The sequence below is a fragment of the Carassius auratus genome, chromosome 46 (assembly GCF_003368295.1).
Source record: "Carassius auratus strain Wakin chromosome 46, ASM336829v1, whole genome shotgun sequence".
In the NCBI taxonomy this organism is placed as follows: domain Eukaryota; kingdom Metazoa; phylum Chordata; class Actinopteri; order Cypriniformes; family Cyprinidae; genus Carassius; species Carassius auratus.
Window position 1 is genome coordinate 6,159,381 of NC_039288.1, and position 27,304 is coordinate 6,186,684.

General features: G+C 38.0%; 4 protein-coding genes across 6 annotated transcripts in view; 1 reads left to right on the forward strand and 3 right to left on the reverse strand.

The window, feature by feature from the left end:
• The window catches only part of LOC113063986 (amyloid-beta A4 precursor protein-binding family B member 3), a 38,309-nt gene extending 32,783 nt beyond the window's left edge, over positions 1-5,526 (reverse strand). For 2 of the 3 annotated variants that reach the window (XM_026234460.1, XM_026234458.1), the window contains exon 1: positions 4,924-5,432. In XM_026234460.1, coding sequence (XP_026090245.1) covers positions 4,924-4,972 — 49 coding nt within the window. In that variant the 5' untranslated portion in view covers positions 4,973-5,432. The other variant, XM_026234459.1, reaches the window with a different exon arrangement.
• A 1,935-nt stretch (positions 5,527-7,461) lies between these two features.
• Positions 7,462-12,233, forward strand: LOC113063989 (SLC35A4 upstream open reading frame protein-like). Its single transcript, XM_026234463.1, has 3 exons — positions 7,462-7,544; positions 8,168-8,266; positions 11,104-12,233. The coding sequence occupies exons 1-3, from the start codon at positions 7,533-7,535 to the stop codon at positions 11,293-11,295; spliced, it is 303 nt and encodes a 100-aa protein (XP_026090248.1). The 5' UTR covers positions 7,462-7,532; the 3' UTR covers positions 11,296-12,233.
• A 572-nt stretch (positions 12,234-12,805) lies between these two features.
• On the reverse strand, positions 12,806-15,139 carry LOC113063987 (H-2 class II histocompatibility antigen gamma chain-like). Its single transcript, XM_026234461.1, has 6 exons — positions 15,060-15,139; positions 14,343-14,503; positions 14,121-14,197; positions 13,847-13,874; positions 13,559-13,765; positions 12,806-13,260 (listed from the first exon to the last, which is right to left on the reverse strand). Exons 1-6 carry the CDS (start codon positions 15,137-15,139, stop codon positions 13,214-13,216), a joined length of 600 nt encoding a protein of 199 aa, XP_026090246.1. The 3' UTR covers positions 12,806-13,213.
• An 8,246-nt stretch (positions 15,140-23,385) lies between these two features.
• rps14 (ribosomal protein S14) lies at positions 23,386-25,926 on the reverse strand. The gene is made up of 5 exons (XM_026234464.1): positions 25,831-25,926; positions 24,971-25,121; positions 23,804-23,965; positions 23,589-23,665; positions 23,386-23,490 (listed from the first exon to the last, which is right to left on the reverse strand). The coding sequence occupies exons 2-5, from the start codon at positions 25,117-25,119 to the stop codon at positions 23,423-23,425; spliced, it is 456 nt and encodes a 151-aa protein (XP_026090249.1). The 5' UTR covers positions 25,120-25,121; positions 25,831-25,926; the 3' UTR covers positions 23,386-23,422.
• Between the last annotated feature and the right edge of the window lie 1,378 nt (positions 25,927-27,304).

Sequence of the window (27,304 nt, forward strand, 5' to 3'; positions counted from 1 at the left end):
TTCAGAGGTTCCCTTTATTGTTTGGACCGATCACAAGAATTTAGAATACATCAGAACTGCCAAAAGACTCAATTCCAGGCAGGCTCGGTGGGCACTTTTATTCGGTCGTTTTTAATTTACCCTATCGTACCGCCCGGGTTCCAAAAACGTCAAACCGATTCTTTGTCACGTCTTTTTGATCCCTCCGCCCGTCCCGTTACTCCTGAGTGTATTTTGCCTGAGAAATTAGTGGTCTCAGCACTCGTAAGGGAGGTCAAGTCGAAGGTCAAGACGGCCTTAGAAGGGGTAACGCCTCCGTCCGGTTGCCCACCGAACCGTTTATTTGTGCCGGAGGAGTTAAGGTCCGAAGTTGTCCAGTGGGGTCATTGTTCTAACGTGGCTTGTCACCCAGGGATAAGTAGAACTAATGGGTTGGTTAGACAGTGATTCTGGTGGCCACGTATGGCTCGCGATGTCCGTGATTTTGTTTTGGCTTGCTTTGTTTGTGCCAGTGGTAAGTCATCTAACTGATGGGCTTCTTCAACCGATGTCTGTCCCTTCGAGACCCTGGTCCCATATCACTCTAGATTTTGTTACCGCCCTCCCGCCCTCTAATGTCATGACGGTCGTTTTGACCGTAGTCGACCGGTTCTCGAAGGCGGCACATTTCATTACCTTCCAAATTTTGGAAAGAGTTTTGCAAATTGTTAGGGGCGTCGGTTAGCTTGTCGTCGGGTTATCATCCCCAAAGCAACGGACAATCTGAGCGAGCCAACCAAGATTAGAGAGGACGTTGCGATGTTTGGTCTGCAAGAATCCTTCTTCCTGGAGTCAACAACTCTCTATGGTGGAGTACGCCCACAATTCGTTGCCAGTGTCAGCTATGGGCCTCTCTCCATTTCAGTGTAGTGTAGGGTACCAGCCACCAGCGTTTCCCAGTCTGGAATCTGAAGTCGCGGTCCCCTCCACTCACGCGTTTGTCCAGAGGTCTCACTGCATCTGGACCAGAGCCCGCAAGACTCTGCTCCGGGTGAGGGAGCGCACTAAGGACAAGGCCGATCGCCACCGGTCAAAGCCTCCCGTCTACTATGTCGTGAGTCAAAAAGTTTGGCTTTCTACCAGTAACATTCCTCTGCGATCCGTTTCTAATAAATTATCTCCCAAATTTATCGGCCCGTTTACTATCACCAAAATCATTAGTCCGGTGACAGTCCGCCTCAAACTACCTCCTGCGTACAAGAGTATACACCCCGCCTTTCATGTGTCCAAAATTAAACCCGTGTTTTATGCATGTACTAATCCGCCTACTCCAGGTCCCCCGCCGCGTCTCGTAGATAGGGAACCAACATATTTGGTTAATCGTATTCTGGACTCGAGACGGAGGGGACGAGGATTCCAGTATCTGGTGGACTAGGAAGGTTACGGTCTGGAGGAGAGGAGTTGGGTACCTGCTAGGGACATATTGGATCACTCCCTTATTGATGACTACAATCAGCAGGTAAGCCCTTCTGGGAACTCCAGAAGGATTTCTTAGAGGGGGGGGGGGGGTTTACTGTCATGGTTGGTAAACTGTGATCTCGGGGTGTTTACACTTTGTGGTGAATTCTGTGTGTTCCACGTCTGCACTGATTAGTTGTGGGCGTCTCCGTTAATTGTATCAGCAACAGCTGCCACTCATTACTCATCCACTATATAATGGCTTGTCTCACATCTTGTGTTTGTGAGATCGTTGTTTAATGTTCGATGTGGTTCCCCTGTTCGTTTGGCTCTCAGTGTTGTTTGCGTTTGGATGTCTGTGTTTCCCTAGAACCTCATCCACTCTCCGCACGTTCACTCAGCCACGGACACTTACCTTCGGCTCTATTCCCCGCAGTTCCTGTGCCACTCTCTCCTGCTGCCTACACGCCGACGTCATCCGGATTACTCACCTTCTCTCCGCCATCTACTGGATTCCTCACCTCTTTACCATCACCCCGGATTATCGTTGTCTCATCGTCTCTGTTTGTTTGTGTACTCAGATTCATATCTTCCCATTAAAACTTGTTAACTCGCATTTGCTTCCAGACTGTCATTTCACCCACCGTCACAAACTGAAGCCTGCAACTCAAACACCACTTATTACTGAAATCTACTTGTAGAGTAAAAATCTGGGAATCTACTTGAACAGTGAAACAGGACACATTACTCAACACCCAATCACTCTTGAGAGTGACAACAAGCACATAAAAGAAGTGTGGGAACTCTCCACTGACAACCCCTCGTTTTCCTTGATGCACTTGGTCGCCTCAGAAACCACTGCAAGCAGAGTCTAAAAAACAAAATGCCTGAATTGTGCCTTTTACCAGAGAGCTTTCATGTGGCCAATGAGAACTGGCCTCTTCTGACTCTCATGAGCTACTGAAACAACTGTAATAAAAGGCACTATACTGCACTGACTATAATCAATAGATTTTTTTTCACCATCCAGTTCCACCTAACACTTTAACAGTAAAGGGGAAGTTGAGGTGTTACAGAGAGAGAGAGAGAGTGTACAGAAAAGCATTTAGACAACTCTTATTCCTTGGTTAGGGTCACTCTTATCCCTAGGTTATAACCATTCTCCACTACAGGCTTAATATTAAGGAAAGCTAACACAGAAGTCACTTTCACACCAAACAGCTTTATTTTGGTCATTACGGGGAATATGTCTGACCAACTGGAACCCACTGCAAAATCTGCATAGGGAAATATTTCCCCCTTACACAAAATTCCAGGTCACTTTGACTCCTATTGAAATGCTGAATTCTGTCAGTGACAATCCACTAAACAACGGGAAATGTACAATTTACACATTATCGAAATGTTGCTTTGCAAAAATGGTTTATTGTCTATTGTCAATAGAAGCACAGTCTATTGTATAAAATACAGCTCACAAAAACTCACTTTTAAACCATGCAGCTTTCTGTTGGTCAGTGTGTTGAATCCATGTAAACAATTTAAAACTGTTTCAAAATCTTTCGCCTTCAAACTAAATTCCTGACTGCTAATTCCTACTGAAATTACTTGATTTCACTCTCTACAGTTCGCTGAATGTGATGGCACCTTTAGTCCAGCTTGTGAGGTACTAAACTTATTCAGTGTGACTTAAGATTGCTAAAGTTGTATTAGTATTAGCACTGTATAAGCAGTTGTATTGCTACATAAAATACTTATTTAATAATAGAGAACCAGTGTGAAAAAGCCCAAGAGGCATCTTTAGGAGAAAAAAGGGGAATTTAGTAAAACGCTAAGGACAAAGCTCTAATATGTCCAGCTTTGAGCTCTGTCAGAATAAAACAAAGAGAAAGAGAAAAGCAGAAAGAGATAATTGTAGCTACATCTGAATATATATATATATATATATATATATATATATATATATATATATATATATCCCAGTGCCATTGTGTCAGTGGTCAGATAATCCCAACTCTGTTATGTCTATGTGAGGTCAAACTGGGAAGATTAAAACTCAAGGTGGATCTAAACGTCCATCTAAGAGTTAATCCTTGGGCCTTCAAGAGACAAGACAAATTCTTGATCAAGACATCCACACTTCTATGAGGCAGGCAGCATTTCAGTAACTAAAAGTACAACAATATTGATTAAACTCGAATATTTGACGCAAATGCAGTTGATTCTGTACAGATGCAGAAGCTCCTGTTATCAGCGTTCACTTAGCACCAATCAGCATTGTGTCTTAATGACTTAGTGTCCATGCCTTTGCTTTTGAAGAAGCTGTTCCATCATTCACTTTCTCTCGTACACAGAAAACAGACAAACACATCCACACACACACCTCCTCTCTGTGTGTACAGAAGTTATTTTAAGAGTGATGACGTAGAGAGGACACGGTAAGGGCAGTTTCTGCCCTTCTACTGATACTGGGTACTTAAGTCACAAGTTGTCCTCTCTTTATTATAAACATACAAATTTAAGGTTAAAATTTTGCCTTCACTATTTCTTTTTAAATGGTCATGTGGTGTAACTTTTTTTTTTTTTTTTTTTACAATTATTCCTGGTCATCTCTGAATAAATAATTAAATATGTATTGATATACCAATAATATATATTTTTAGAAAGAATTAGCAATAATATTTAATTATTATTTTTTTACTCGGTTTACTAGTCAATAACAGTATAAAGTCCCATTTAAATTATCTTCAGAAAGCAACAGTCAGCTCACTAATGCTCCATTTCATTTAAATACTTTAGGGAGCAGATTTTTGCAAGATCTTAAGGCAGGTCCTTTTAATTATAATAGTTTCAGCACTAAATGTATAAGCTTTGATACTATAATCACAGGCAGCTGAAAAAATATTAATAAATATTATGTTTTCTTGTTTGGAGGTCTTTGTATAAATCATTTCACATTGGTTTCACACTAAACTGTAAAATTATCTACGTTCTACCACATGAACTCACAAAGGGGAGGGGTTTACTGGTCTATCTGATGCTTAATGTTGTGTGGGCAAATTATGCTGCTGTTTCTTTAATCTAATCCTGCAACAGATGCATAATCCCAACAGAACTGCACAGGTGCCATTGTGAATGCATGTGCACCTGACCATCTGTGAAAATGTATTTTTCAACAATATCAACAGGCAACTTTTTTTTAGACTGTCTAGGTCTCGAGTGTGAAAATAAGTTGATGCAAATCTTCTTGTAATTAATGCCAGCAAAATCAAGTCCATCTCACTAAAAATCTCAAAAACACGTTCTTTAAACAGTCGGATGGGTCTAGTATGACACAGCACCTGTAGGTAAAGTCCATAAGTGACCAGTGGAGCATGTGAATAACAGACAATAACTGATTTCCATCCTGCAGAGGATAGAAAACTCTACTCACTCTGACACCTCCAAACTACACTAGTGAAGAAGAACAACAAAGAGCAGAGGAAAGTGCAGATGCATCCATGTACATACCGTCATAGTTGACAATGATGATGGCGAGCATGTAATCCTTGCCCAGCATGGTGTCTTCCCGAAAGCCCCCAGCGGTTAACTCAGAAACATTCCAGTCCAAAGCGTCCCAACACCACCAACAAACTCTGCAGCACACACTCACACACAGGGTGACCACCACACTCAGTGCAACACAACCAGCAATAAACTCGCATGCCAAGAGGATTAAAGCCCACACTCTTCTTTTCCTCTCTCCGTCTATACCCTTTTCTTGCCCTCAGGTAATTTCACTGCTGTCTAATCAACCTCATCTTTGTCATCCTGTCTAGTGCTTGTGTAATCATGCTCTTCTGTTCTCTATTCTGTTCACTGGTCTGGCTAGCAGAGAGTGATGTTGTTTTGAGATCGCTTCTGTCTCTCTCTCTCTGTAACTGTGCGAGTGTGTCTCTCTGTGGATTCTGTAATTCAGTAATGCCTGCAGCTATTCCTCCTCCTTCCTCCCTCCATCCCTCTCTCACTCTCACTCTCACACTCACTCTCTTTGCCTGATGACGGTGCCTTAAGGATGGCTGAACATACAGCTGATGAAAGCAAACTGCATGGGCAAACATAGCCTTCTGTTCCCTATACAATAATTCAGGTGTAAATATTTTAAATGTGTGTGTGCATATATATATATATATATATATATATATATATATATATATATATATATATATATATATATATATATATATATATATATATATATACATACATACATAAAAGATTAATAGTATTTTTTTATTAATCAAAATGGGCACAAACTGTGACGTGTTCCTGAGAAGAATTAGTGTCTCCAATCTGCTCCACACAGTGAGGCAGAGAATCACCATCTGTAATGTAAAGAGTAAAATTCTCATTCTCGAAACTGGGGTTGTATTTCAGTACATTTAAAAGCCCTTTGTTTTATTATATACTATTATTTATAATAATATAGATCCGAATATTATATTAGAGTTTGACATTATGATATGCCATGAATTATTTCATAAAAAATATGTAACTAGCTTCATTAGACTTCATAACAAGGTTTCTGGGAAATATTTAAACACGCCTTTAGATGTGTATTGCGATTAGAAAGCTAATGTTACTAAATACCGAGGAGTGTACTAATAATATAAACATACTGTATGACTCATACAACCGCACGGGAACTATTATTTAGGTAATATTTGTGGTCAGTAAAGAGCTGTGAATGTGTAGAGGTTTTTGGTTTGCGTTGTGTTGTGTTGTGCTGGTCCACCTTAATTCCTCCCGTCATGAGATCAAGCGAAGTCCGTCATCGTCCAGCCTCTGCTTGCATCACACCTCTGGTTGTCGTGGCAACGACTTCTCGCGCCTTTTTATGTTCAGCGTAATAAACAGGTATAACGATAATATAATGGCGTAATTACATTTGTATATTGAAGTAGCCTAAATGTTAACCTTGTGAAATTGTTCCGAATGTTCACTTATTGTGTGGGATACTATAAATCTTAAAAGTATATTACTGGAATATGCCACTTAAGTGTACTTAGGGAGAATATGTCTAAGTTTCTACTTTTTTGAGTGTTATTATCATCTTATATCTAATAGTATCAACTTAAACCTTTTAGTATTTTAAAGTATGCATAAAATTATCACGTTTTAATAGGCCTTGTCTTTTGTCATTCATTTTGGTGTGTTGACCCTACATACTAAAGCACATTATATATTTAATTTCAGTTGTAACTTTTATTTAATATTCCATTTAAAGTTAGTAAATTTCAAATATACTGACTTGCAACTTTATGAAAATATTTTTAAAATACATGACGTAAAGGTTTTAATATATATGAGATTAAAGTAGCCATTTTAGTGTACCTTTAATGTTTGCAATAAAAATAATAGGTTATAAAATTATTATAAGATTTTTTCATTTAATTTATAAATAAATTATTTTAATTCATAAGTCATTCAAGTACTAATTTAAATATTAAATTAATAGTTTACACTTAATTTTAAAAGTATGCTAAAAATGTATTAATATTTTTTCACTAGGTTTCCTATAGACCGGAGATTAATGAATATTTTATAAGGATTTTGGTTACTGTGGAGATTTGTCTTGCACAACACAAATTGTCTTTTGATGCCCTTTTATGATGAAACAAATAAACTTGTATTTTATACATTACACTATACAAAAACAATTTTTATATTATATTATATTATATTATATTATATTATATTATATTATATTATATTATATTATATTATATTATATTATATCGGTGAGCATGAGACAGACCCATGTAATCAAAATTAGAGCGCGATCTTCAGTCAAGTATAGGTCTCTGCAGGAAAGTAATGGGAGTTACGAGATCAAGGTGTTTTTACACCATGATACCTGATTAGTTGATGTAATAGTGACGTTAGGTTTAGGGGTGGGGTTGGGTAAGGGGGATAATTTAGATTGCATGATTCAGAAACACCCAGCAGTTTCAAAACACCCATATGGTGATAAACGCCCACTTTTGCTCTGCAGAGACCTAAGTCTCTCTTCAGTGGACATGTGTTTCAGGTTGCTCAATCGATCTCAGGATCTCTGATCTCACACAGCAAAAGCAGACATGGCTGACAAGGTTGGTGTGCCACCGAACTTGCCTAGACGTTGTTTCATAATAGGTCTCTTTGTGTTCTGTAATTTTGATACCGGTCTCGATTACTGTTTAGCTATTTTGCATAGCATTTTTGCACAGCGAGATCCCGGAAAGAAAACAAAATATGATGTTTCGTACTGTTTTAGATGGTCACATTGTTGCAAATGCAACAGACATCAGTTAGTTCCATGTATTATATCGGTCAATTATCTGTCTGTTATATTAAAAATCTGTGCTTTATCGTATCCTTAAATGTCCTTTAACAATACTTTACAGCAGTAGTTCTCAAACTTGTCCTGAATTAACCCCTGTCCTGTACATCTTTCATCTACCTGTTTCAATTCACCAGCTCATTAGTAGAGACTGCAAGACCTGAAGTGGGTGTTTCAGATATTGGGAGACATGCATAATGTGCAGTGCTGGGGGTACTTCATGGAAAGTTTTGAGAACCCTTGCTTTAAAGAAACCATTTTGATAGATGGCGCTGAATTGAAAGGCCATTTCTGCTGGCACACCCGCGATGATGACTCATACTGTCCCGTTAACCACAGCTATGATGGGGTTGGTTTGTTGTTCTTTTCTCAGTATTTGTCTTTCTTGAACAGGATCCATTCAGGCAGCTGAAAGACCTGTCTCTGCTTAAAGACCAGCTGGATAACATTCAGCGTCGGGTGGAGGATGAAGTCGGAGTTGGGATTCCACAGGTAGGATTTCAGATTTTCGGTAGGATTTTCAAAGTCAGCATTGGACCTCAGACTCTTTCATGTACTGCGATGGCGCATTTCTGCAATGATTAACATCATAAATCTAGCATGTTTATTTTCTCCTGGGTCCCAGGCGTAGCCACAGGAATTCTGGATGTCCTATACAGAACACATTCAGAGCTTTTTAGAGATACCAAATATTTGAAGGTTTGATCATAAACAGTCTCTCTCCTTGGTCTTTAAAAATAACTGATATTAACATAATCTAATTTAGTACTCTTAGGGAAATATGATAATGTTTTGTAATTATTTAAATCTGACTAATTTTCAAATTGTTTGTCGTAAAAAAAATATATATATATTGTTATGGGGTTTTAAATCAGAATATTAGTTTTTGACACCAGGACAGACAGCATGTTAATGAGGCATTTTGGAGAGACAGAAGTCGTCAACAGGGAAATAAATTAATTATCAATCAGTATATACATTGTATTGAATGGGAATATCAATTTATGGAGAGTTATGCACATAGTGCATCAAGTAAAATAGTATATCAAATCATTCTTTTGTAATGTTTGCCTATATATGCAATTTCAATGTCTATTTATTGTTTTGAATAATTCGTTCTGACATCCTCTATAAAGGACATAAAATATGAATTCAAAGATTTTTTCTCCTTTGTTTCTTATGCTCCAGCCAATTGAATTACATAAAAAACAACATAATTTACAAAACGAATTAAACACTAGTGAACACTGCTGTGAGAGTGCAACAATGCCAATCAGGTTTTTGAGTAATTATTTTTTTCTATTCTTTCTTCCCATAAAGATTTAAAACGTTTTATCAAAAAGCCATTAACCATCTCTGAGGTGAATCACAACACTACAAACTTTGATCTGAAGCAAAAAAAAAAAAAAAAAAAGTAGCAAAATTGCATACATAACGACTTCAATGAGGGAAAGAACTACAATCCCATTCCCAAGAATGACATAATAGAAATAAATAAATGGATAAATCTAAAACGGTTTGATGTTAATTATGTATTTCAAAACAATATATTATATATTATATATATCTGGCAAACTGTTCGACGCCTCAGGAGGGGGAAGCAGTGCCCTACCAACACTGTTTACAGTAGAGATAGGCACCTGTTGACCTCAACTGGGGATATCGTCGGGCGGTGGAAGGAATAATTCGTGGATCTCCTCAATCCCACCGACTTGTGTTCCGTTGAGGAAGCAGTGGCTTGGGACTCGGAGGAGCACTCGTCCATCACCCGGGCTGAAGTCATCAGGAGGAACAGTGGGGTTTTCGCCCTGGTCGTGGAACACTGGACCAGCTCTATACCCTTTCCAGGGTGCTGGAGGGTTCATGGGAGTTTGCCCAACCAGTCCACATGTGTTTTGTGGATTTAGAGAAGGCATTCGACCGTGTTCCTCGAGACATCCTGTGGAGGGTGCTATGGGAGTATGGGGTCGGCGGCCCCCTACTTAGGGCTGTTCGGTCCCTGTACGACCGGAGCAAGAGCTTGGTTTGCATTGCCGGGAGTAAGTCAGACCTGTTCCCGGTGCATGTTGGACTCCAGCAGGCCCTTTGTCACCGGTCCTGTTCATAATTTATATGGACAGAATTTCTAGGTGCAGCCAAGGGCCGGAGAATGCCCGGTTTGGGGACCATTCGATTTCGTCGCTGCTTTTTGCGGATGATGTTGTCGTGTTGGCCTCCTCAGACCAGGGCCTTCAGCGTGCACTGGGACGGTTTGCAGCCGAGTTTGAAGTGGCTGGGATGAGAATCAGCACCTCCAAGTCCGAGGCCATGGTTCTCAGTCAGAAAAGGGTGGATTGCCCACTTCAGGTTGGTGGAGAGTTCCTGCCTCAAGTGGAGGAGTTCAGGTATCTTGGGGTCTTGTTCACGAGTGAGGGAAGGATGGAACGTGAGATTGACAGACGGATCGGTGCAGCTTCTGCAGTAATGCGGTCGCTGTACCGGTCTGTCGTGGTGAAGAAGGAGCTGACTGTAAGGCAAAGATCTCGATTTACCGGTCATCTACGTTCCTACTCTCACCTATGGTCATGAGCTGTGGGTTATGACAGAGAGGACAAGATCCCGGATACAGGCGGCCGAAATGAGCTTTCTCCGTCGGGTGGCTGGGCGCTCCCTTAGACATAAGATGAGATGCTCGGTCACTCGGGAGGAGCTCAGAGTAGAGCCGTTGCTCCTCCACATCGAGAGGAGCCAGCTGAGGTGGTTCGGGCATCTATTTTGGATGCCTCTTGGATGCCTTCCCAGGGAGGTGTTCCAGGCACGTCTCACCGGGAGGAGGCCCCGGGGACAACCTAGGGCACACTGGAGGGACTATGTCTCCCGGCTGGCCTGGGAACGCCTCGGGGTCCCCCCGGAAGAGCTGGAAGAATTAGCTAGGGAGAGGGACATCTGGGCGTCTCTGCTTTGACTGTTGCCCTCGCGACCCGGCCCCAGATAAGCGGAAGATGATGGATGGATGGATATTTTGTTTATTGCAAAATATGCATTTATATAGACTCGAATATGTAATTTGCAGTGCTTCATAGGAGTGGAGGGCACTAAAGAGTTCTTGTGGTGCAAATTGCTTGTATTGATTTTCTGATCTGATTCTGATCTGATTCTGGTCTGTTGCACTCTAAACAACAGCTGTATTCTCTACTTTTTACTCCATTGGAAAATCTTGAAAATTCAATATTCAAATTCAGCATTGGAATATGTTTCAATCCCGTAAATGGGTCCATATTTTGTTTAATGAAGTTCTGTGTTCAAGTTTCTCTTTCACTTACTGTTTTTTGCCCTCTTTCTCATTTTAGGGTGGAAGTATGCTCAGTTCTCCTTTCCTCAAAGGCTTTTTGGCTGGGTATGTGATGGCGAAGCTCCGCTCCTCTGCAATCCTGGGAGTTCTTGTAGGAACCTGCACAGGCATCTATGCTGCTCAGAGCTATCAAGTGCCTAACGTTGAGCAGTCCATAAAAAATTACTTCAGCTCATTCAAGAAGAGATAGAGGGAGCCAAAATGATACAATCACAGAAATGGTGCCTCGTCCAAAAACTTCAACATGTACCTCAACTGAGGTGCCCTCATCAGACCACATAGAATAACTGGATGTATTTACATGATACTTTGGTGTCTAAAGTAATAGGTTAGTAGTTTTGTATAGTTTTCTATTTAAGATGGGTTAGGTCTGTGCTAGTACAGTAGCTTTTAGTAGTTTTTGAAAGACTCTAGCTAAATTCCTTATGATTGTATGAATGACCAAAGCTTCATCAGTCCTTAATATGTTTATCAGTTATATAAATATTTTTTTTAATAGAGATTTGCACTAAAACAGGTGAACAATCAGGCACAACACACTCTGTAAATAGTGTCTGCCACTGAACAATTCCTGTACCTGTCAAATGTCAGAGATTGCTGGACTTCAGTAGCTGAAGCCTTTTATACATTTGTTTGATAAATAAATATTGCACTGTACCACACTCAACTCTTCCACTTCTGCTTGTATTAAATATGAATGGAAGTCAGCATTTTGGAAGTGAAATAGAAAACGGGAAGCAGTCCAGTTAGAGGATGGGAACTGATTTTCATGCAGTTGGTTTTCAGATGGAGAATTGAATTCAGTGGTGTGGTTTTAAAGTGTAATCCGTATTATAATGCATACCTTTTCTGTGCAAAGAATTATTTCAAAATAAAATGTTTGAATAATAGGAATTATTATCCTTTTCTTCATGCGAGTAAAGTTTTTCTTTGGCATGCCTTATGATATTATTGCCATAATGTGTGATATATTTTTACATGGATTCTTTTACATACATTGCATGTGTTTGTATAATAATTTTTTGAACAATATTTTTGAACAGTGTATTTTGATGAACAAAACTTGGTCAAGAAAATGTATGGTCAAATATTTTTATTTGGATGAAATAAAAGGCAAAGAGACAAATCCTTAAACGTGTTTTTGAATTTCTGATCATGATATACAATTCAATATCCTTTTTTAGGATAAAATCCCATATGCTCTTTAAATCTCTCTCTTTCTCTCTCTCTCACACACACACTTGTGCAGTATTACCAAAGCATTGGCCATTACATGAGCAATGAATAAAATAAGTACATAAAGGGATACATGTTTTATAAACCAGAAATAAGAAAGTGATCAAGACAAAATAATAATAAAAAAATTAATTGAGACGTGAAGAATGTGATAATATTTCAGACTTTAGTTTTGCCTGCTAACTCTATTAGTTTGCAGCAAGCTGTTACAACTTTTGATGCTGTTGTGATCAAGCTGGAGTTCTCTCCCAATGTATGTCTTCATTTATGTGAGTTTGGTAGAGACATATAAAATTAGGTGAAATTATGGGTAGTAGATGGAATGTAGCCTTAATTACAAAGGTGAATTTAAAAATCCTCAAATATTTGCAAAGCTTCTTTGGGGCCATGCAAGAAACACCAGCCTTTAGACATTGCCATACAACTTAAAATTACAGGAATTTGTCTAAATCAGACACAGAGCAGTTAGTTAGTAATTCATTTTATTGTCCATCTTTGTTAGCTATCCATCATTCAATGTCAGCTATCCTTCTATATATTACTTATCTCTCTTGATCTATTTTACACTCAAAATAAATTGACATTAAAGGTTTGTTTAAAAAAAAAAAAAAAGCAATAGTAATCAACAGTATAATTCCATCATTAAGTGAAAGCGTTTCAGAAAAGGTCAACACAGCTGAAGTGAATCTACTATAGTCAGTAATAATTACCAGTACAATACAAAACAATTAACTTTATTTTCGATTTCTGCTATTGTGACAGCAAAATATCTTAATAGACTGAATGAAGAAGTTTACCTCAAACCAAACCATAAAGTGACATAAAGTGTTAAAAATACCAGAAAATGACAATTATGTTTTAACTGCTCCTTTTCACTGGCCATCTGTCCCCACCAGAGGCTCCAACACCACTTGATCAGCTAAAATAAGGAACAGTGAAGAATGATTTATATTAGAGTTGCATATCATATAACACAACTGGCTACATTTAAAATGTGTAACTGCTAAATGAAAACTGAATATGCAATCCATTGTTGTAATTGTGAATAGCAGTTCAAATGCATTTGTTGCTGCTGTAAAGAAACCTGTATTTTATTTCTTTATGAAGATATAGCCCATTTACTACTCTTGATACTAATCAAATAATGTGAGTAGGTCATGCATACCACATAATAATTCAGCTTCCATGGCCATTTATGACAAATATTCAGCTCATACCGGAACTGAAGCCCTGACACTTAGCATCACTGCTGTTAGTCAGGGAATCTTGAATCTCAACGCCGTTCTTGTCCACACACCAGCACCAGTCAGTCTCGTCCCAGCACTGCTTGGCCAGATAGTCTCCATTGTCATCACACCTGGGGCGGAAGGATGGCAGGAGACTCTTAACCTCCCCAGAAGCCTCCTTCTGGCACTGGGTGAGCTCTGTGGGACAGAAAATACATATATGTGTGAGCAAAGGACATTAAACTGCTACTTTGACTCAAAATGGCAAGATCTCGATACCTGGTTCAGGGGTTGAGGAAGAGGTATCCTGAAAAACAGAGAATAATGACAAATAAATGCATGAATGAGATGAGAAAGCTGTAGATGGCAGGATTCATATATTCCATATTTTTATATAGACTTTTCATTTACCGCTTCCTGCTTTGATATTCCTCATTTCTAAAGCAAGACCGTTTGAGAAACACTGCTTTAAAACTTGATTTCGTTTCTAACGCAATCCTGACACCAAGTGGCCGTCAGCCCAGATTAAAACACATTCAAGAGGATAATTTACCTTCTTCTCCTCGGGCTCATCATATTTCAAAGCGAGAGAGCTCATGGGGAGATGCATTTGCAAGGGGGCACGCATGACTGCACAAAAAAAGGGGAAGAAAGTCTGTATTGTGATGCTTTCATAAGAGGACATCTGTGGAAATGGGTTAAGGGTGATTTATAAAGGTAGTATGATGAGATGCCCATAAAATAACAATATTGCAATGGCATGAAGCTCACTGACCAGACTTGCGGCTGATCTCATGCAGGCGGTCACTGCGTCTCTCCAGGGTGTTGAGCTGCTCCTTCTGGTTGTAGGCCATGTAGGCGGTGAAGGCCTGACCTGCGATCAGTATGCCAGCCAGCAGAGTCACTCCTGCCACCTTCAGGGCCTGATTGTTAGATCTGTTAGGAAACATAAACCAGCGTATTTAAATGAGGGAAATGCTATGATGACATGTAAAACACTAACAAATTCTCCTTTAAAAAACAGTTGCCTGTCCTCAAGTGGGCAGAAATGTTTGATAAATTAAAATAAACTATTATTATTAAATATTCTGAGCATAAGAAAATCTAATATGAGTGCCTGGTCATTTAATTTGTACTGAATTATGAATCAAATATGTAATGTGAGCACAGTGTGCACTTTTCAACGCAGAAACAAAAATGCAGAACAAAAGCATTTATATTTTAGAATACATTATAACACGTGGTATACATTAATCGATTTTTTTTCTTTTTCTTTTTTACGGACAGTAAGGATTTTATACAATAGATAAATAGGCTATATATAGGCCTAGATATATTATAAAAGTCCAATGTTACACACTTTCTCTGCTTAATTACTGAAGGAAGCATGCAAAACAGCTGTTTACACTCATTCACATTCGGTTTACCTTTAACATTTATTAATGGGGGAAAAAAAGATTTATCTATCAAAAATAAATAAAGAAAACCTCACCGTCCCTGAGGTCCCATGTTAATTGAAGTTTGCTCACTTGGAGCTCTGACAAGTGGAGAGTCGTTTCCGTCGGTGGACATTTCTGAACAATGGTCAGAAAAAGTACATAAAATTGAGTCAATTTGCTTAAAGGGGTTTTCTAACAGCGCTCTAATGTAAAAAAAAAAGTGAGAACTGAGAGTCCAGCAGCAAACCTCGGATGAAAATGTCTGGAGCAGAGCGCGTTTATTATTTGATTGGTTATGCTGAGCTGCATCATCAGTTGTCAGACAAAAGTGTACTGGAATGATCTGCTTCCGCATGTTTCACCTGTTAGTTTTGTGCGAAATCGGTTTTGTGAGATTTGTCGGTAGCACTTTACAATAAGGTTCTATTATTAACCATAATGAACAATCAGTGAACAATACATTTATTTAGTTTTAATTATTGTACTTCGCTAAATTAACACTATAATTAAATAAGTGGACAGGATCGCAAACTAGCGCTAAAATCACAAGAAAGATGCACACGGGTCAAAGGACAAGGGTCTCCAAAATAATCTCAAGGGCTGCTTGTTTGATATACTCATATATAAGTAGTCAACATTTGAAGTGGATCAAATTTCATCAAAGTTATCCTAAACCAAAACAATTTCCGTTCCTGTTTTAGGACAACTTTTTTTGACCACTAATAAACATTAATGATTTCCCACAAGCATTTATTTTATTTTTTTATTTATTAACAATCCAGGACAATATTCTAGAAAGATTTATGAAAATGGGCTGTCACAATATTTTTTTCCATATCATACAATACTGATATTTATCATGATCTTCATTTAACATTAACTGGATTCAAGACAAATGTAGCCCATCATAAAAAAAATGGTGTCTAGTTAAACGAATTAATAAAATGTTAACAATCAAATCGATATTTTAAAATAAAATAAAATAAAAATCAGTTTAAAACAGGAGGTTCGAAAACAGGCGAATCATGGAGATTTTTCGTAGTGCAATTGTTATTTTACTGATTTTCTTTTATCAGCTACAAAAACAATATGAAGACTAACATAAGATGAGACAATGTCATCTTTATAATGCTGTAACAAGGATTTTGCAAAGACGAAGAAGTGCTGCAAGACGGTTCCATGGCATACTGACAATGGTACTGAGCAGAAGATCGATTAAACAAAGCGAAACTGAAACTTAAAACAGCTCGCGCAAAGGAAAGCGATGGCAGGCTTTCGCAAGTGTCAGCTAACTGCGCGATCCACCCTCAGCTCAACTAAGCGTCTTCTCCAATAGTTGTGATATATAGATATCTTCCCAAATGTCAATTTTTTCAATGGCTAAGTTATAAAGTATGGCGAACACAACACTTTCCGATAAGGCAACTCCAACTACGGGAGCCACAAAATGTGCTGTGCTTGGTCGGATCGAGGTTGGATTCACACCTTAAAAGATCCGACCCAAAGGGGGAAATGAACCAGAATTCCTTTCATATTCACACCTGTCTTGCTTGGTTCGTTTCCCCCTGTATTTTTGGCAGGTGTGAATACAGCAATCGCACTGAAGCTGAACAGGTGGTGTCGGTTCGGTTCCAAACGAACTCTGGTATGGTTCGTTTAAGGTGTGAATATGACCCGACCTCGATCCGACCCAAATGCAGAAAGCACTGTGCCTTTTGAGACAACAGTCTGGGGAAGACGCACACAAAAATGTGGATGTGTTCAGCAAGTTCAGCGAAAGGATGAAGCAGAGGGGATTCGGCGCTTCTCCAAGGCAGTAAAGTTAGTTTTATGTTTGACATTCATTGGACAATCGTTTTTTTTTTTTTTTTTTTTTCAATTAAACTCTTTGTGGCTGCTATGTTTTGATCCCAAACTAACTCAGATATAGTAATTAATATATGCCCTTTACGTTGCACAAGGCTTAATTTCTAGGATTTTTTTTTTCAGCTTAACCATTTAAATTAATTAAACAATATAACTACGTGACATCATAATATAAAACCATTAATAAAATGTTCAGAAAAAAATCACTGTTATTGCACAAAACTCCATTTTTGGAATTACTATTTTATGTGTTTTATAATAATTTTACAAATTGTAATGTATGCAATAATATAAATCCATTAAACTCTGACACTATTTGAAGTGAAGTGAAGTGACATTCAGCCAAGTATGGTGACCCATACTCAGAATTTGTGCTCTGCATTTAACCCATCCGAAATGCACACACACAGAGCAATGAACACACACACACACACACTGTGAGCACACACCTGGAGCAGTGGGCAGCCATTTATGCTGCAGTGCCCGGGGAGCAGTTGGGGGTTCGATGCCTTGCTCAAGGGCACCTAAGTCGTGGTATTGAAGGTAGAGAGAGTACTGTACATGCACTCCCCCCACCCACAATTCCGTCCGGCCCAAGACAAGAACTCATAACCTTTCGATTGGGAGTCCAACCCTCTAACCATTAGGCCACGACTTCCCAAAAAGTCTTCCTTATCCCATTTGAGATAAAGGTATTAAACCAACTGTAAAATATTCAGAATATTATGATGCACAAGCCTTAGTTTTTTAGATTACGTCTTAATTGTTTTTTATATACAGTACTGAATTCATATTTTTCATGTTTTATATACTGTAACTGTACACACTTAAATTAAACTCTGAAAGTATTAGAGATAAAGGTATCAAACCAACTGTAGATATTCCAGTGCAGAAAAACATAAAAAGCACCAAAATATTGCAAGTATAAATTAAATTAAATATTATCACATCAATAAAACCACACAATGGAAGGTAAATATTGGAAGTACACAACAGGCTATATGGATTTTGCGTTCCATGTTCAGGCCAAAAGTTTTGGAGTTTATTCGATTTAAGTGTGTAACAAATATATGAATAATATCCCAGCAAATATATTTTTTCTCCCAGCAAATATTTTATTGTTACGGGCTAGTTGGTGTGTAATGAAGGGCACACGAGGAAGACGATATACAAAAGAGTACTTTTAATAATCGCAGGAGAATAAGGGCACATCCAACATAAGACACTATACAAACGTAACTCACATTAATCACAGACAAAGAGGAACTCAAAAGACGGGGTATATAAACAACAGGGAGAAATCAGGTGAATGGAGACAGGTGGGGATTAATCAATTAACCAAACAAGTAAAGGAAGCTCAAAGTCAATGTATATAACATTTATATGGAACAACAGTAACATCATTCATAATAACATGTCATTGTACATGAAGAACTGGGTTCAGCATAACATGTTGTTAACCAGACAAGAATGAGACAGTACTGACCAGAATGTGCAACTATATACTTACCCTAATTTTATTACAAAATATGTAACAGAAATAATTTAACAACGTAATTAAGGCTATTCCCAGTTGCATAATAATTTTAATCCAACTCTCTTATGTAAATATTAATAATACAGCCCTACACAATCCCCAACTTTTTCTCTTTTTCTGACAAACAGTTTTAATGACATTTAAGAAACTCCTTTAATGTTAGATCCAATCCTTAATGTAAATCGGTACATTTTAAACCTCTTTGTATGCCTTGGCATAGCATTTGGATATTAGCATATACAGTATTGTTCAAAATAATAGCAGTACAATGTGACTAACCAGAATAATCAAGGTTTTTAGTATATTTTTTATTGCTACGTGGCAAACAAGTTACCAGTAGGTTCAGTAGATTGTCAGAAAACAAACAAGACCCAGCATTCATGATATGCACGCTCTTAAGGCTGTGCAATTGGGCAATAAGTTGAAAGGGGTGTGTTCAAAAAAATAGCAGTGTCTACCTTTGACTGTACAAACTCAAAACTATTTTGTACAAACATTTTTTTTTCTGGGATTTAGCAATCCTGTGAATCACTAAACTAATATTTAGTTGTATGACCACAGTTTTTTAAAACTGCTTGACATCTGTGTGGCATGGAGTCAACCAACTTGTGGCACCTCTCAGCTGTTATTCCACTCCATGATTCTTTAAACAACATTCCACAATTCATTCACATTTCTTGGTTTTGCTTCAGAAACAGCATTTTTGATATCACCCCACAAGTTCTCAATTGGATTAAGGTCTGGAGATTGGGCTGGCCACTCCATAACATTAATTTTGTTGGTTTGGAACCAAGACTTTGCCCGTTTACTAGTGTGTTTTGGGTCATTGTCTTGTTGAAACAACCATTTCAAGGGCATGTCCTCTTCAGCATAGGGCAACATGACCTCTTCAAGTATTTTAACATATGCAAACTGATCCATGATCCCTGGTATGCGATAAATAGGCCCAACACCATAGTAGGAGAAACATGCCCATATCATGATGCTTGCACCTCCATGCTTCACTGTCTTCACTGTGTACTGTGGCTTGAATTCAGAGTTTGGGGGTCGTCTCACAAACTGCCTGTGGCCCTTGGACCCAAAAAGAACAATTTTACTCTCATCAGTCCACAAAATGTTCCTCCATTTCTCTTTAGGCCAGTTGATGTGTTCTTTGGCAAATTGTAACCTCTTCTGCACATGCCTTTTTTTTAACAGAGGGACTTTGCGGGGGATTCTTGAAAATAGATTAGCTTCACACAGACGTCTTCTAACTGTCACAGTACTTACAGGTAACTCCAGACTGTCTTTGATCATCCTGGAGGTGATCATTGGCTGAGCCTTTGCCATTCTGGTTATTCTTCTATCCATTTTGATGGTTGTCTTCCGTTTTCTTCCACGTCTCTCTGGTTTTGCTCTCCATTTTAAGGCATTGGAGATCATTTTAGCTGAACAGCCTATCATTTTTTGCACCTCTTTATAGGTTTTCCCCTCTCTAATCAACTTTTTATTCAAAGTACGCTGTTCTTCTGAACAATGTCTTGAACGACCCATTTTCCTCAGCTTTCAAATGCATGTTCAACAAGTGTTGGCTTCATCCTTAAATAGGGGCCACCTGATTCACACCTGTTTCTTCACAAAATTGATGACCTCAGTGATTGAATGCCACACTGCTATTTTTTTGAACACACCCCTTTCAACTAATTCAACTAATTGGCCAATTGCACAGCCTTAAGAGCGTGCATATCATGAATGCTGGGTCTCATTTGTTTTCTGAGAATCTACTGAACCTACTGGTAACTTGTTTGCCACGTAGCAATAAAAAAATATACGAAAAACCTTGATTATTCTGGTTAGTCACATTGTACTGCTATTATTTTGAACAATACTGTAAATATATATATATATTTTTTGATAATAAAGTAAAATAACAACTTTACAAAAATATTTTACCAGAAATACTCACTGTGTGTGATAAGTTAAGATATCAATTAAGATATTTAACATTTATTTTTATATTGGTGATTTTCTATTTCATTTAGAGTTGACTTTAAAATAGATATACAAATAAATATATAAACAAAATGAGATCACAAAATGTGAGATCACAAAAAATTCTAAAGCTTTTTTTTTTTATATTATGGTATCTGGCCTAATGTTATAGTGATTTTTTTATACAGGTATTTTTATTTTATGGTAAATCCAAAGTAACAGCGTTGTACTGTTCTCCCCCTGAGATTATGCATGATATAATATATACATATAGCAAAGCCATTTCACAAAGAAAAATATCATTGATTGCCATTAAAGTGATATTGCTGAAACAAAACATGGGAGCGTGATACAAATGCTTATTTTAGAAGAAAATTTAAGATGGAATTTAAGGGCTTTTGCATCTCTACTTTTCATATTTTTGCAATAAACACAAATACTTAAGGCATAATCTGAAAAAGTAAGCCTTGTGCATTATAGGGAATAATATTTAGATATTTCTACAGTTTTTTTTTTATTCCTGGATCTCAAATAGTGTCAGAGTTTAAATAAAGTGGGTACAGTATATAAAGCAAATGAAAAATATGGATTCAGTACTGTATATAAAAACAATAAAGGCATAATCTAATAAACTACAGTAAACCTTGTGCATTATAGGGAATTATATTCTGAATATTTTACAGTTGGTTTAATACCTTTATCTCAAAAAGTGTCAGTTTTTAATTTAAGTAACTACAGTATAAAAAATTATGAAAAACATGGTTTCATTATTGTTTTTAAAAACAATAAAGCCATAATTTGAAAATCGTGTGCATAATATTCTAAATATTTTACAGTTGGTTTGATTCATTTATCTCAAATAGTTTAATTAATTTAAGTGAACACATTATATATATATATATATATATATATATATATATATATATATATATATATATATATATATATATATATATATATATAAACATGGTTTCATTATTGTTTTAAAAAACAATTAAGGCATAATTTGAAATAATAAGTGTTGTGCATCATAGGGAATAGTATTACGAATATTTGTTTGATACCTTTATCTCAAACGGTTTCAGTTTAATTAATTTACAGTACATAAAACATGAAAATATGGTTTCATTATTGTTTTTAAAAACAATTAAGGCATAATCTGAAAAACTTATTCTTTTGCTTCATAGGAAATAATATTCTGAATATTTTACAGTTGGTTTGATTCCTTGATCTCAAATAATGTCAGAGTTTAATTAATTTAAGTTGATACACTATGGTTTCACTGAATATATAGATGGTACTTCAGTGGGCCGTCATCCGCTGGTCTCTCGCTTTATACAGTGTTCGCGATGGCTAAGGCTTTTCCGCCCCGCGTGAGTTCCTTCATGGGATTTATCCATTGCATTGCAAGGTCTATCTGGACATCCGTTCGAACCCTTGGAAACTGTATCGGAATAAATCCTGACTTTAAAGACAGCTTTTCTTGTGGCTTTATCCTCCCTCAAGAGAGTTGGGGATTTACAGGCTCTTTCTGTTTCGCCCCTCGTGCATGGACTTTGCACCAGGTTTTGTGAAAGTATTGCTGCGACTGACTAATTATGTCCCTAAGGTTGCCTCGACCCCTTTTCACTTTCAACAAGTGGTCTTGGAAGCTCTACCCCCTGCAGAGGCAAGGCTAGGAGAACAGTGGATCTTCTATGGATGATATCTGTGCTGCGGCAGGATGGTCCTCACCGAGCACTTTTGTCAAGTTTTACAGCCTGGATTTGAGGACGGCTCCTGGGTTCTCTCTGTTTGGGCAGATGCTTTTCTTGGATCCCAGCTATCAGTTATGTCAGGCATTATGGTATAGGGTTCCCATACGGTGGCGTCACTGCAGCAAGTGACCTATGAAAGGGAACATCTCGGTTACATATGTAACCACGAGATGCTGCGGTCCCGGGTGTTCCGTACCTTGATAGAGTTTTTCCTCAGTTCATGAAATCTGAGCAAAATTGCACGCGGCACTCAGGTATACTATGCGTACGAATGTGTGGGGCAGTGCCAAGTGCTATTTGGCCAATACATTTTTTTTATTTTTAAAACTGCTGAGAACCATTATTCTTTGTTCACAAAAAAAGTTCAAATAAATATTCTATAGAATGTTGGTAAACAAACAGTTGATGTTGTCCATTGCTTTTTATACTATGGAAGTTAATGGCTACTGTGAAAAGTTTGATTATGAACATTTATTATAATCATCTTTTGTCCTCAACAAAAGAAAGTAACTAAAACAATGTGTGGATGAGCAGAATTTTCATTTTTGGGTGAACTATCCCTATAAATGTCCCTGGAGGTCCAATGGGCTGCAGAATTTAGCTCCGACCCTGATCAAAGTCACCTGCATGTGAGTTTCTAATGATCCCAAAGATACTGATTGGCATTGATAAGGTGTGTTTGACTAGGGTTAGAGCTAAACTCTGCAGGAAAGTGGATCTCGAGATCCAGATTTCATGATCCCTGGTGTAGATTTTCCCAAGCATTAGGATGGGGTGTCAAACTCAGTTGCTGAAGGGCCAGAGCCCTGCAGAGTTTAGATACAGCCCTATTTAATCCGAGTTTGACACCCCTGATTTAGAACATTACATTAAATGTTACAAAAGTAAATAACAGCTTTTGCAATTTTAGTTTATAGAACCATAAATTAGAATAAAAGCAACCTGGTATTAAATCGGTTAACAATCCTCAAATACACAGTTTAGGATTTGTCACTCTTTTAAACTGCTACACTACTTTGCAATAAGCAGCTGGCATTGTGACTTCAGTGTCTGCAGGTCAAAACACTGCAATGAGGAAATTATTTGTAGCATAATTTGAGTGAGGATGTTTTCTTGGTATTCCCCCATCATTCATTCTGTAAACCAGTTAGACGTACAGTCAGGTTAAAGGAAACTGAACAGTCCAGAATCTAAGCTTTTGGCACTGGTATCATAAGAAATCCTTTCAATGAATACAGGAGGCAAAAGTATTATTTGACATTTTATTCAGAAAAAAACCAATAGTTTACAGACGACGTCCACGACGACCTCCCTTTCTGCGGGTGCTGTCCGATGGAATGGGGGTAACGTCCTCTGTAGAAGAAAATGAAAGAGTGAGACTTCGTCGTGAAAACAGGTTTACACTGACAGACATTAAGCACCATTAGATGGCAGTGCCAGTGCTTACATACCGATACGGCCAATCTTCATGCCAGAACGAGCCAGAGCCCTTAGGGCGGACTGTGCCCCTGGTCCAGGTGTCTTGGTTCTTAAGATGGGGGAAAAAAGTGAGAGCAAGTAAATCATGCTGCAAGCTCATGTACTTTCTTCCCATAAACTCATACCCAGTGTCATGAACATGACATTTGAGTCCTTGTCTGTAAATGTTTTGTGCATTCAGTCTCACCTATTTCCACCAGTGGCCCTCAGCTTGATGTGCAGGGCGGTGATTCCTAGCTCCTTGCACCTCTGAGCCACATCCTGAGCTGCCAACATAGCAGCATAAGGAGAGGACTCGTCTCTGTCGGCCTTCACCTTCATCCCACCAGTAACACGGCAGATGGTTTCTCTGAAGATCAAGGAGGCAAACTCATTCAGAAGATGATCACCACCCAAATGTAAATTGTAAACATAACCTGAAAATAATTTCTTGGCCCAAAAATGACAACAGTGAGTCAACATTGTTCCAGACCTGTACCACACCACCTCCCACCCTTTTTTTCTCCATGAAATGGAAAACGTATCTAAAAATCTTGGACAAATAAATTACTCCAAGAAATAAAACTGCCAGGACAACTAGCATACTATGTAGCACTTCTTCACAAACCATCTTAGAAGCAGACCAAAAGCAAAAGTTGCTGAAAGCAAAGTTGTGTTTTTCTTAAAAACAAAATGTTAAAAATGTGGAAACTTAAAGTTTCCACATTGGTCTTCTCTCCATAATCCATTGATGTAAAACCTGATGCATCATAAATTCATTTTCAACTAGATAACCAAAGAAAAGGGATGGGAATGATTAGTGAATGTAGTGCAACAGTAGGTCCATAAGAAAAAATTACATTTATTCACCATAGGACAATCAACTGTTTAACAGAACTCCTGGGGATAAACTACATTACCCAAGATTCTGTAAAAAAACATCCAGTCAGAGAATTATGACAAGCAAATCATGTTAAACCTAAAAGACAACTGAAAATCCTTATGGAAAAACTTCCAAAGTCCAGTGAAAAAGAGGGCAGACCCTGTTATACTCTATAACAACTTATATTTTAGTTTGGTCCTCATACAAATCTAATTGCAAGTCTTATAATACAATATAATGCAAACTACTTCATGACACTGTATTTTGAAGCTTGACAGTAGCAGTATACGTTCACTTGATTAAAAACATTTTCATAGAAATCATACAGGTTTGGAACGGCAGGCTGATTTAACTACTGCAGTATATTCTGGGTGAGGAATTGATCAGTGTAGGATTTGACACTTCAAGGTGTCAGTAAAATCTCACTTGTTTTTGCTAGTATCTGTGCTTTTAATGTGCAGAGATTCTCTCCCATGTTCTCCCAGTACTTACTTGCCAGAGAGGTCAGTGACATGCACAAAGGTGTCATTGAAGGATGCGAAGATGTGACAGACTCCAAACACGTTCTCGCCTTCTGCAACCTGAGGTCCAAGACTGATGACCTGCTCTTCCTTCTTTTCCTTACCCTTGCGAGGTGCCATTGCTGAAAAAAACATTCAACAGTTGGGTCAACTTACTATAAAACTCTTTTAGGTTCACATGATAATTAATCCTGAGGTCTAAAAATGAAGTTAAACAGATTTCACTTCTGAACAACATGCTCTTGACTGAAAAAGGACTAGCATCTTCTATGTGTGCGACTGAGCGTTTAGGTGTGTGCTAGTCGCGGTGTTGTAAACTGTAAAATTTACTTCAGCGTCACCTGCGGTCAAACTATATATATATATATATATATATATATATAAAAAAAAAAACACACAAGTGAAGCATCCAGAAAAGCCGAAGGTTTCTTCGACAATATTCCTTCAGACGCCAAATGAGGGCTCGCAAAACTATATTGTAAATTAGCACAAGCTCAGTCTTTAAACGCTGAGGACATTTTAAACAGAGACACTAATCATTTTGTTCGCGAAACGGTCCATATTTCTCAAATAAACCGCATAGAATGCGTTATCACCTCTTAATAACTTTAGTGGCTCATTGCCGCTATGCTAGCGAGAGCAATATGGAGCGAGACCCTGCTGGATCAACACTAATTGACCGCCAAAATACTGCATTTATCACTATTAACGGGAATAATATAACGTTCTTCTTGTGCGTGAGGTGTTGTGGAACCTTGCCCAAGTTACATTTTATATGTAACGCTTTTTTTAAAGATAGGATTTGAATGGATTGAGACTATGTTATCTTACCTATGTGTGTCTCTGATCGAGGCCGAAACAGGAAAGGAAGGAAAAAACGCTGCCGAGTTGAAAGTTCAACTGCCACAAGCGGAAGTAATAGTGTGTATGTATGCTAAAAGTCCCCTGAACCTGCACGTTCTATTGTTTTATTTCCCACTTGTTTAAAACACAGTCTCTGTATTTAATATGTACAATGTTTATATATATATATAGCTTATTTTCTTCAAGGTGGATTACTTAAGTCATTAAGTTTTAAACTCTTGTCCTATTAACTGCTTTCATCGTTGTTTTGCGCTGAAAACTTATTTTGTATTTAGAACTGAGACAAACACTTACCAAATCTGAACAGTTTCCACATACAACATCGTCGATAAAAAAACATGACTTTATTATAACTGAAATTCATAACAATAACATAAAAGCATTCAACAGCAACACATCTATAGTACAATCTAGAGTTACAACTATTGCATTTACTATGACTTTTGATACTATACATTTATTATAGTTTGTGTGTAAAACCTACTCATGGTTTATGTGATTTTGTTATGGGGTAATAAAAGACAGTTTACAGCAGTGAGACGCACTTTGTTTTTCTATTTCTCTTTTCCTAGTTGCAAGGCAACAAGTATATGCCATCATAAATTATGCTGCTTTTGAAACACGATCCTCATTGGAAGATTGTACCCCAGGTAAAAGTGTATCTTAACTGCACAATTTCATCCACAGGCTACACTGTCTTCTGACATTTTTCTGTATTGCCTATAAGTCAGTAACAAGAGACATTAATAAAATGACAAATGTCCTTTAGGACAGTGAATGCATTAATGTTGTATCAGGGCTCTCAAGTTTTGAACTGAGTTCAGAGTGAGATTTTGCCCGCGGTCGCGATGGCGGCAGGGGTTTGATGGGGACGGGTGTCTGATCTCATAAATGACACATATTCTTACAAATAAAATAATATTTATTTAATTCAGCATTTATTTGTGTGTGTGTGTGAGAGAGAGAGAGAGAAAAAATGGTCAGTGCTGTTTATAGTAGGTGTTGGTAGCTGGTTTTGAGGCCAGGGGTTGGTGGCTCCCATTTGAATCACTGTGGTTCCAGGCCAGCCATTTTTCACAGTTCCATCAAGTGCTAAACTGTTCCTGGTTTAGGTCTTGTTTAATCCCACCATGGAGAAAACCCTCTCAGCATAGGTATTTGAATGAGCGAGCACTAACACTAATGCAGCTATTTTAGAAAGCCTCCCTGCTTATGTCCCTCACACCTTGATGGACACAGGAGTTATCTTGTCTGCAGAGTAGACTAAGCACCAGTAAAAAGAGCTGGTGGTTCCCATTGTGATGAATGGTGATCGGGTTGACCACTCCTTCTTAAAGGAACACCTACAGGTGGCTGCTCTACATAACCCTCTCTTTTTCCCTGTTTCCAGTGGGTTCTCCACTGTTTCCTCTATGGTCCTCCACAGTCTCTTCCATGCACC